Below are 11,955 nucleotides of genomic sequence, written 5' to 3' on the forward strand. Positions count from 1 at the left end.
TGGCTGCTCAAAGGGATTGAATGTATGGGGGTGGGGGGGAGTTTTAAGTAGGGTATAGTGAGGACCAAGGTGGGTCTCATGACAAAGGACTCTCATGCTTCCTCAGTTGGCTGCTGTTGGCCCAGAATAAGGACACCCAAGCCTAACTAACAGATTCTTCCTCCAAATAGCTGTTACGAAGTTCCCTTGAAAATAATCAGTGGTCTTTTTCTTTTCCTGATAGTCTATTGTTCTCACTGGCTCTCGGGGCAGATTACAAGGAGGGTAAAACCTTTCAATCAGTAAACCGCTTACAAAACATAACATGTCAATGGATTATAACATACAATGCAACAAAATATACAGTGTAAGAACTTCAGGATTACAAGGAGATGAAAGTATACACTGAATGTGAGAAAACAAGACTGCAATCAATCACAAGAAATATGTAGGTGAATAAGGAGCCTCATCAGTACACTGTAAACAGAGGTGGGATCCAGCAGGTTCTCACAGGTTCCCGAGAGTAGGTTACTAATTATTTGTGTGTGCCGAGAGGGGGTTACTAATTGGTGATTTTGCCACGTGATTTTTGCCTTAGTTACGCCCCTCCTCTCAGCAGTAAATGGCAGCGCAGAACTTGAAGCAGTCTAGCAGGAGGTGCACCGGCGTGCGTGGCAGCCTGCGCCTGCGTGCATTCATTTCCCGCCCAAGGACCGGCACAGTGGCTGCGTCCTTACCACAGCCCTGCCCAGGAATGCCCCGCCCCAGAATACCTGGCCATGCCCCTGTCGTGCCCCGCCCAGCCCCATTGGCGCTACACCACAGTTTGAATCCCACCACCATGGGAACCTGTTACTAAAATTTTTGGATCCCACCACTGACTGTAAAGCTGCCCACTATTTCACGGGGGTACTATTTGCTTAATGCTTTTACACCGTCCCATTTCTAACTTACTTAATGAGGTATCTGAAAGGCTGACACAACGCTTGTGATGCAACTTGTGCATAGGTATGCATGCTGTTTGTAAGCAAATAGCATAGGTGTGCACGCTTACAAATAGCGTGCATACCAAGTCGTACCTCACTGCAATACGAGAGAGAGAGAATCTCAAAAGTCGGTATCTTCCGTATGGACGTAACCAAGCCCTACCTAATGATGCTAAGCCAAAGGAACATGTCAAAAGTATACCCGACTTTGCGTGGAGAAGTTTTATGGGGCCGCCGAAAAGGGGAAGAGCCTTTAGGAAGCGGCCAGGGGGAAACAGAGGCCTCCTCGCCAGTAGTGGTCGGTAATTCGATCACTCCAGCGGCGAAAGTCGCTCCTCCCCGCCGGTCCTCGGCTGATGAGGTAGCCATGGAGGCGGTAACGATGGCGGCCTGTTGAGGGAGCGCCTTCTTGCTCGAGCGACCGACCCGGGAAATCTCATGGCTGCTCAAAGCGAGGACGAGACGGTGCTGTTCAGGCGAGGAGCCGGGCAGGTACGCGGGACAGCCTGTGAGCCCCGCGGGGCTTCCCTCTCCCTTTGTGAGGATCCTTCCTTGTGCGGCGGGGTTAATCTACCGCGTGTTGCTGGTGGATCAGAGGTAGCAGGAAATTGGGGTGGGGGCAGAGATTGGAAGAGAGAGAACTGCATAGTAGAGTGGATCTTAACACGCGATCGCTATGTTGGAGAAGGTGCCCTTTGTTCCAGTTGTTTGGCTTTAGGGCTGCCAACCTCCAGGTGGGGTCTGGAATTCTCCAGGAATTACAGCCAGAGGTGGGATCCAACCAGTTCTCTCCACTTCTCTAGAAGTGGTTACTAATTTTTTCTGAGTGCCGAGGAGGGGTTACTAAAGCAACCTCCCTGCCCAATAGGGACTGGAAGTGTGTGTGTGTGCGGCGGCACCACTGTTTGAATCCCACCACCATCGGAACCTGTTATTAAAATTTTTGGATCCCACCACTGATTAAGCTGATCTCCAGGCTACAGGGATAGCTTCCCTAAGAAGAAATAGCAGCTTCAGAGAATCGACTGAACAGCATCACATCTCCAATGAACTTATTCTTCTCCCCAAATGCTGCGCGGCCACACACCCCCCCAAATCAGGCTTTACCCCTTTCCAAGCTGGAGTTGGCAGCTATAGGCTTTCCTTCTCAAAGCTCTTCTAGAAGCATCTTAAAAGTGGGATAAATCCTTCTGTGTTCTCTTTCCTCTGCAGAGTGATGATTCCGATATATGGGATGATACAGCCCTCATAAAAGCATATGATAAAGCAGTTGCATCTTTCAAGGTAAAGCACATTCTGGTGTTCTTAATGTAGAATATGGCCTGCAGAGGTTTACGCTGCTCTTTCAAATGAATTTCCAGAAGCAACTGTTTGCAAGGAAAGAAGGTGGGAAGAGCTGAGATTCATCAGTTGAACAACAGGCAAAAAATTACCTCACAAATGCAGAAACTGCCAGGACCTTATATTAGATAGCACTGATACTCCTAGGCCCAGTGGTAGAACCTTTTGGCATCAGATCATTAAGGACTACATTTCCATCAGCCTACACAGCCTTTCTGCCAGCATGGCCAATTGGCCATGCTGGCAGGGGCTGATGGGAATTGTAGTCCTTAACATCTGGAGTGCCAAAGGTTCGCCACCACTGTCCTAGGCCTTTTGCACAAAGGAAATGTTTGATGCCATTGGGAAGTTTTTTTCTCTTGATTCTCCACAGCATCAAGGTGCATTCATTGATCTCCTGGGTTTTCTCTGGCTTTTTTCCATCTTTCCCAAACATGTTTTTGCTGTAAAGTTTTGGAAAAGATTGCAGCAAATCCTGGAGAGTTACTATAATGTGTGTGTGAAAGTTCAGATTTTCTTGGTCCTACCTTTATGGCAGCTGCATTCACTCCCCCTCTTCTTGCAGCTCTTATCTGCCCTGCTTGTTCCCAGGGGCTATTTTGTTTTAATCAGCAGTTTACTATTGTTATATCAGTATAATGTTCTGTGTATCAGTTTCTTTGAATTCCCAGCCTTAACATTTTTTTACAAAGTAAGTTTCTGTCCCCTTTTGTGGAGATATAAGTGGAAAAACATCTCTGTTCACCAAAAAGGCTTTGATGTCTTTTTAACTTAAAAGATGGGAATTCACAAAACCAGGTAAATATGGCACGATAAGGATGTTCAATTAAACTGAGGTTTTGCTGTTCGAAGGTTCATTTGCCAAAAATGCAAGCTGTATAGCTAAAGTATGAACCTCACTGCGCTAACCTGAGTCAATGCCTTCCAAGTAGTATGTAGAATATGAATAATTTCTCCCATCATATGCTCTTGGATATGACTGAACTTTTGCTGAGTGGTTGCTATGATATAGAGTTCAAGAAACAATATTTTTTCCCTTTTCTTACAGAATGCTTTGAAGAATGGTGACTGTTCAGAGCCTTTGGATAAAACTGAGCAAAATGCTGGAACAAAAAGAAAAAATAACAAAAAGAACAAGAGCAGGAAGAAAAGTAATGCTGCATCACAGAAACAGGTCATTGCAGTGGGGCTTTTGATGAAATACACAATGGCAATATCTTTTCAAAGCTCTAGAGGGTTTTTCTTTTTTATTGTGAAAGAAAGACCCTATTAATCAAAGCTGAAGTTGTTCCAAAATACAAACATGGGTACAGTAACGTGCATGTTCAGTTGTCTTCTGTTTCCAGTTTTGTTGCACCTGAAATTTTACAGGAAAGGGAAAGCCTGATATTTGAGAAGCCCTGTAATAGGTTGTTTTCCTGATTAAATGTTAGTTTCACTGATATTGTTGCAGTTTTCCGTTTGTAAAATGGGAGTGATACCTTTTATAACCAGAATGAAGTGTTGGTAGCAACTGCTAGAGAGAGAACCACATTTGATTCAGTGTTTTCGAGTGGTACATTTGAAGAACAGTGTCCAATCAGGGTGATCAATATTAAAGATCAAAACTGATTGAAAATTTGTGTCAAATCACTTATTAGCATGAGATTAAACAGAGAGTTCTTTAAAATTAGCATATTTTCAATTAGGAAGGAAGCAAACTTTTTGTGTTAATTGCACAGTATAAAGAACATGAAAGTATACATCACAGTCTGCTCGAAGTAAAGGTCTTTTTCCACAAAAGAAATGTTGCTGACCTAGGAGGCCAATGGACAAACTGGTTTCAGAACATTACAAATGTAACTTTTTTCTTTCAATGCAGTGGAGAGTTAATGATGCATGCAGTGCAGTTTGGTCTGAAGATGGTAATGTGTACCAAGCAACTATTACTTCCATTAACTGGAAGAAAGGGACGTGTGTGGTGGTTTATACAGGATATGGAAATAGAGAAGAGCACCGGCTGTCTGATCTGCTGCCACCAATAGATGCAGAGGGAACAAATGAGGAAAGAAGTGCCGGAGAGGTGAGAGCCAGTGTAAAATTCCCATTTTACTGAAATGGAAGAAATGTCTTACTGTGATAGCTCTTGTAGGGCTTACAGTATGTTCCTAAAAGGCAGCTGTGTTCATCCAACTGATTTTGCTCTCTGTTCCCTTGTGCAGGCTTGAGTGTAGAACAAACTTGTGCATAGGCTTTTTTTTTGGTGGAAGCACTGACATTGTGGCATGGCCTTTTTGGTGTTGGGCAATGATGTTGAAAGGGCAAAATTTAGAAATCATGAAAGGCTGAGTATTTGAGGCCAGCCTTTAAGTGAGGATCAGATTGTTGCTGGGGTCCAGCAATTGTATTTATCATATAATATGCTTTGAGTCCCTGATTGGGAAAAAGCAGGTTAAAATTACATTAAGTTTATAGTTGAAGTGAACAGGTTAAATATGAGTGTAACTATGCCTGCCTATACAGGAGCTGAATTCGAACTTGTGGCTTATTTTTGTTTTTAAGTGTTATACTGTTGCCTTATTCTACACTCAAGGCAGCTTGCAACTTACAGCAGTCTCTATAGAGTGAAACTTAAACAGTTAAAAAAGAATTGAAAACATAGAATTAAGTAGCCATTAAAAGTCTTGCTTCCTACAGGCAAATGATGAATTATGATTAATATAATTCATCTGAGAAGCCAGTACTCAAAAAGCACACTTTATTAGTGCTTATGAAGGCTTACACAGAGGGTGCCCTCCATGCCTCTGGAAGTCCATTCCATAGGACTAATGCCACAACAGAAAAGGTGTGAGCATACACTCATACACTTGGCAGTGGGAAGGCACTGCCAGAATAGTTTGTTGTGAGGGTATAACATAAGTTCATATGGGGAACGGCAGTCCTTCCAATGCTATTTGCTGTCCTTCAGTAGAATACATTTAAAAGCTGTATTCTATGGTGTCACAAAAACTGAATGCAGGAAGGCCAGAGTGTATTTATAATTTGTGCCTTGTAAGTGTAGCTAGAAAATGTATATATCAAATTTCTGATTAAAATTATATTTTCTAGAATGCAAACGAGACTCAGTATTCAACCGATGAAAGTGACCTGTCCTTTCAGTCACCTGGAAATAAACACAGTCGCACAAAATCAGCACAATGGAATTCTCACTTTCCTGTGCCACCGCTGCCACCACCACCACTGGGATTGGGAAGGGTAAGGAAAAAGTCATCTGGTTACTATGTTGTAGGATTCAACAGTTTTAGTGAAGCAGTGTTGATCTTTAAGAGGCTTTGTACTACCATACTATTGTACAATTGGCCTTGTACGATGATGTAAAAGGATACAGCTTTAAGAGTAATGATTTCTACTGAGGTAAAGAGGTAAGAGTCTTGTTCTCTTCTATGTGTCTGTGTTTCATGTAAGATGAATGTATTTTGGAGAGCTAAGCACAGAACCTGGTCTCTTTTGAACACTAGTATTTATTGAGGTCTGGGCTGTTGTGAAATGTTTGAATCCTTTGACATAATCCTGTTTGGAATGCATTGCTTTAGTCTTCTTGCTTCATTTTATAATCATGGATATAATGAAGACCTTCTTTTGTTGCATGTTAAACACTATGAATGTAGACTGGATCAAAGTGCAGCGGACCTCCGTCTTTCTTATCAGGCTGGCCTCCACCATTTCCATCCGGACCACCGGTGAGTATTAGGTTAAAAGTATGACAGCAAAAAGGCAGGCTGTTAGACCTTGTTCTTTCAAAGAGTTTGGATCCAGTGAAGATGGGTGGGGGTTAGTTATTGCTTGATTATCCCTTAACCCTCTGCAGACTTCCAACTGCCCCTTGCACTCTTCCTGCAGCCTAGCATTTGTGGGGAGGCATTTGGGGCTGCAGCAGATAGAGTGGGATGGATGGGATACAAGTCAACATGTCTAATCTGTTTCTGCTCTGCACTAATTCAGACTGCAAGAAGGCATTTGCAGAACTGAATGCTCTTGCACGTAAAAACTCACTTTGGTAGAAAGCTAGCAATGTATGGGTAAAGGGTTTAGCTTATCACAAACATGCCAGTTTTATATATAGGAGGAGCATAGCTGCCATGGAGATATGTGGGGACAAATGTCCCGGGCGCCCACCATTTGATCACATGGGGGGCACAGAAAAATTTGGACTCGTATTTTTTGGATATTTTTAGTGTTTTTACTTTGTCGGCCAGCAGGGGGCGCAGTTTTTAGGCTAGCGGCACTAAAATTTCAGGCTATCATCAGGTGACACTCCTGAAGATACCAGCGAGGTTTGGTGAATTGTGGTTGAGGGGGTCCAAAGTTATGGATCCCCAAAGGGTTGCCCCATTCCCCATTGTTTCCAGTGGGAACTAATAGTAGATGGGGCTACCCTTTTGATCGTCCATAACACCTCTGAAGATGCCAGCCACAGATGCAGGCAAAACGTTAGGAACAAGATCTACCAGACCGCGGCCTGGAAAACCCACAACAACCAACATTGAAAGTAATGCTGTTTAGGGGGTGGGTGGGGAGTCCACCCTGAAACAATATCATTTTCAATGTTGTTTAAACTAGGGATCCCAGATTCTCCCTTTCAGGTGGATTTAAAAGGAGAATCCGGGCTCCCTTGTCTAAATAATATTGTAAGTGATGCTGTTTGGGAGGTGGGGGGGGGGGTTCCACCCTGAAACAGCATTACTTTCAATGTTGCTTAAACTAGAGAGTCCAGATTCTCCCATTAAGGTGGATTTAAAAGGAGAATCTGGGTTCTCTAGGAAAATCTGGGCTCTCTAAACAACATTGAAAGTGATGCTGTTTCAGGGTGGATTCTCCCTTTAAGGGGGATTTAAAAGGACACTCTGGGCTCCCTAATTTAAACAACATTGAAAATGATGCTGTTTTGGGGTGGATTCCCCACCCCAACAGCATCACTTTCAATGTTGTTTAAACTAGGGAGCCCAGAGTCTCCCTTTAAGGTGGATTTAAAAGGAGCATCTAGTCTAAACAGCATTAAAAGTGATTCTGTTTCAGGGTGGATTCCCCCCAAACAGCATCACTTTCAATGTTGTTTAAACTAGGGAGCCCTGGGTGTGTTCAGATTTGTGAGTTGGGGCATGTTCTATAATGTGATGGTGACTTTGAGATGACCTGATGCAAAAAATCATTCTTTTGTTTTTTTGGGGGGGAAGGGGGAACTCAGATTTTGCCCTGGGCTCCATTTCCCCTAGCTACGCCTCTGTCTCCTGCCCAGAAGATGTTCCTACGTTACTGGCAGCCTCAGCACATCGGGAGGCAGACTCCCCGCCCCCAGACTTACCTGCTGGGCTGAGTCCAGTGCTGGAGGGCGAGGGAGCAACGGGGCCATCCTCAGACGGCCTGGCAGGAGCCAGGGCAACATAACTTGGCCAGGCCAGTGCTCCACTGCCAGCCAAAGCCCCAGAGCAGAGGCAGGTGCCCAAGAGCTTGTAGCTCTGAAACTTGTTGTTTTGAAAATATCAGTGCTAATGATAGAGGTCTAAAATAATACTGTTCTAGCTTGCAGATTACAAATATGAAACATATATGCTTTTTAGAGATTTTATGCTTTTTGAATCATTCTGAAGAGAAAGCAACCATCTCAGTTTACACTTTCATTTCCCAGCTCATTCCACCACCACCTCCTTTGAGCCCAGACTCTTCTGAAGATGATGAAGCATTAGGAAGTATGTTAATAGCCTGGTATATGAGTGGTTATCACACTGGCTACTATCTGGTAAGAGATAAGTCTTATTTCGCTTCCTGAAATGCTGCTTGTCTGTTCAATCATTGATGTTACTAACACAACTTGAATAGAATAGCCTTTGGTATGGTTTATTATCTTAATCTAATTAAAAAGCTAGTTTTAAATCAAATCCTTATGGGTGGCTGCACTTTTCAGCTTGGGGACTCAGACAATCCATCGATGAGTGTAATGGGTAGCGTGACCTTAAAACAACGCTCCACATCCAAAGGAGCAGCATTTGTTCCAGATCCATCCCATCTCATGTGTCTGCATTATTTTCTATGAAGATAGATTTAGATGGGCAGCCATATTGGTGTGAAGCAGCAAAAAAAAGGTTTGAGTCTGGTGGCACCTTTAAGACAAACAAAATTTTATTCTTGGTGTAAGCTTTTGCCTGCCTGTACTTATTTTCTGTGAGAAAAACAACAGTGGGTAAAGATATTCTTCCAAGGATGCTGCACATGGAGAATTGTGATGTTGACATTTGTCTTGGTTTCTGCTACACAAAAAGAGTTTGTGGAAGTAGAAATTCTGTCAGAATGGTTCTACCATTTTCCTATTAATTTAAGATGAAAGCAAAAATCTAGAATCAGATCAATATTGCTTTGGCTAACCAAAACTTAACACCAACGCTTTTGGATACTGTTGAATGAATCTATGGCCGCCTTCTTAAAAACATGCAACACCTATTGCACAAACATAGAACCTAGTGGGAAGTCTAACCATGATTCTAGGAGTAATAAGTGATATTTCACTGATATGTAATGTTGTGAGCATCTTAGATAGCCAGAACTCCATTTCATGATGTGGCCTCCTGATTGTCACCTAGATAGTTGCTAGATATTCAGACAAATACTTGGTGGAGGCAGAAGATAGAAAAAGACATCTACAATTGATTGCCTATTTTAGATAAGTTTTCTCCTCCCTGCTCCCACTGTATGTGATCAGAGGAACCTTTGCAGCCTTCTCCCTGATTCTGTAGCATTCTGTTAGCTCTGCATGCAACCCCAAAGTGCTGCATGCAAAACCAACATAATCCTGGGGATATATTTAGCCTGAACTTTTTTGGAGGGATCATTTCCATTAGCAAAAAAATAAAATAATTTAAAATGGGATCTTAGTCTTCAGGCTTCTTGGGCAGTTCCCTTCACAGCCAGTTCCTCAATCTGTGCTACTTTGTACACAGAAAATTTGAAAAGGGGAAAGCTCCTGGAGCTGCAAAATATTCTTTCATTATATCTCATCTTTCTTCATTGCCCAAGGTGACCATATATTCACACACATTATGCCAGTGGAGATCTAGGGCTTTTTCTGGGGTTGTCGTTCAGTGTCACAAACAGTTATGCTCTTACTGCTTCAGCAGTTCTAGCAAAAAGCAGAGGATTTTGAAGTGCTGGGCAGGAGGTAATGTTTAAACCTTCTTAAAAACATACAGCCACGCTGATTCCACTGTTCTTTTACAACAGGGAGCCCCAGATGATTAATCTAGTAACCAAAGACTTACTGATCTCTTTAAGAAAGTATGCATCAGGGACTCCAGTGTGGTACTCGTGGGTGCCACGGTGCCCCCTAACAGCTTTCCTGGTGCCCCTCAAGTGTTTTTTAAAACTGGCCAGCGCCAGGTGGGGCACATACCAAGCAGGGCTCCTGATTGACCAGTGGAGATATGTTTGGTTGTGCAGATTAAAATAATGTTAGCAGCATTCCATAGTGTTAGTTTATTCTCATTTGTCTTTCCCAATGGATTTTCTAAAATTATCCTTCTTCTTCCCTCCACGTGAACTTCTGTGGTTATCTGCTTTTCCTGTTGCATCCATTTTGTGGTTGTCCCTGTCCCCCCTATCTCCTGATTCCAAAAGTGCCCACAGGATCTAAAAGGTCAATGGCCCCTGGCATAGATCATCAGATTTTATTGTCACCCTCTGTTAATAATAAATTACTCTGTAATACAAATTGGTCTTCAGTTACAAACAATTCTGTGTCCTGTTTATCACAGGGTTTAAAGCAGAGCCGAATGGAAGCTACCTCGGGGAGACACACCCATTCTAAGTAGCTGTTGTAAGTATTATTTTTTTTAGTAGAGAGCAGGCATTACCAACTGTATCTTGGAGACGCAACACAATATTGGATTTCTGGCATAGATTGTCTTGTGGATGCAAGGGTAGGGGTACGAGGAACCATCCTGCATGATGCTTTCTTGGCTGTCCATGCAAAGTGTGCTGGGAAAACAGTGATTGGTTGACTTGTTACTGCTTTGGGGTATGAATTTAGATAAGTTTTTGTAAATAAACCTAAGTCCCTGTTCTCTCTTTAACGATCAATAGCAATGTGAATTTTCATCCATGAAATCAGTTGAATAGATTCACTAGCAATTATTTCAGAGATAAAGTAAAATAACTAAAAAAACCCAGGATGCTGGAAGAGGTTAAAAATAACATGCAAGGATGTGTCTGTTGCTATATACACCTCATTTTTGAAATCACATGTGGTGTAGAATAGGGTGACTGTTGATATCATTTTCACCTATTTCTGTTACAAACAATCCTCTTGGACAGAACGTGATTGGCATATGTACTTTTAAAATGATGTTGCTTACCTGTATGTTCTTCTTTCAAAAACCAGGTGTAAAGAATCTCTCCTATGGAGAAGGATGTCCCATGTGTATATTCTTCAACAAAGGTGAAGCGTTCACTGATACGAAGATCACTGACTGTATGACTCTCAGAGGCACCATTTAACATAATACACAAATTATATTTTGCTTTCAAGATTATTAGTTTAATCCTGCTTTTGTTGTCCATCGTTCTACTTGTGTGAGCTTATGCTGGATTAATTCATCTTCCTGTGCATCTGATTATCCAGTATTGCACGGATTTAAGATATTTCTCCGTGATGACAGAATCACTTCTAAATTTGGTAGTGACAGTCGACATAGAGAAACTAATTGTATGAAATATAGGAACTTGCTGCTGATTTAAAACTCCACAGAAAGTATAATCTTCTTCACCATTTTTCAGATCTTGGTTGGAATTGATCCATATGTGCATATGGTAAGATATTTTGGCAGATTAACATTGTTGCTTATGTACATAACCTTCTAGAAGTTTTATCAGTCAGTGATTTTTATAAATTTTTGTGGTTGGCTACCAGTGGTCTAGACTATGGGGCTACAGCAATTCTGTTCAAGTGAACCTATTGCTTATCAGTGATGTCACTGAATTTGTTTAAAATACTCAATAAACTTTTTCCCTCAAATGTTACTTTAATGTGGTTTCTTTTACAGTTTATATGATATTTACATTTAGGCAGAGAATGGACTTGAATGTAGGAAAAAATGGTTTGGGTCCTGCCTACCTGAAGGAGCGCTTGTGCCCACATGTACCTGCCTGGGCTCTGATGTCACGGGGGAGGTGCTCCTGGTGGTATCTCTCTCCGCTGAGGTGTGGGGGCAGGTGTACACAGGAGGACTTTCTCTGTGATCGTCCCCAGGTTCTGGAATAGTCTCCACTCAGAGATTCTCCATGCACCTACCCTTTATGGGTTTAAGCACATGGCAAAGACCTTTGTCTTTACCCAGGTATTTGACTAGCTTCCCTGGAAACCCCCTCTACAATGGCTGTGTGTGTAGGGGGTTAATTTTATGCAGTTTTTATTGTTTTGTTTTAATTGTCTTTGTTTATGATGTTTTGTTGTGATTTTTCATTGTTTTAACCTGTGTGAGCCACTTAGAGACTTCGGTACAAGGCAGGATATAAATATTTTTCAGTAAAATAAATAAAAACAATGTAATGAAATTTCTCAAAAATCAAGTGGCTGTGTCTTTTAGCTACCTGACATTCTGTGCAGGCGAGTGGAAATAAGGAG

The 11,955-nt window shown here is 42.2% G+C and overlaps 1 protein-coding gene across 1 annotated transcript; it reads left to right on the forward strand.

The window, feature by feature from the left end:
• Positions 1-1,289: 1,289 nt before the first annotated feature.
• Positions 1,290-11,351, forward strand: LOC125436923 (survival of motor neuron protein-like). Its single transcript, XM_048504301.1, has 9 exons — positions 1,290-1,457; positions 2,178-2,249; positions 3,355-3,480; positions 4,168-4,368; positions 5,394-5,540; positions 5,954-6,025; positions 7,972-8,082; positions 10,088-10,149; positions 10,714-11,351. Exons 1-8 carry the CDS (start codon positions 1,404-1,406, stop codon positions 10,142-10,144), a joined length of 840 nt encoding a protein of 279 aa, XP_048360258.1. The 5' UTR covers positions 1,290-1,403; the 3' UTR covers positions 10,145-10,149; positions 10,714-11,351.
• Positions 11,352-11,955: the final 604 nt, after the last annotated feature.

Source organism: Sphaerodactylus townsendi, linkage group LG07 (genome assembly GCF_021028975.2).
Source record: "Sphaerodactylus townsendi isolate TG3544 linkage group LG07, MPM_Stown_v2.3, whole genome shotgun sequence".
Lineage (NCBI taxonomy): Eukaryota > Metazoa > Chordata > Lepidosauria > Squamata > Sphaerodactylidae > Sphaerodactylus > Sphaerodactylus townsendi.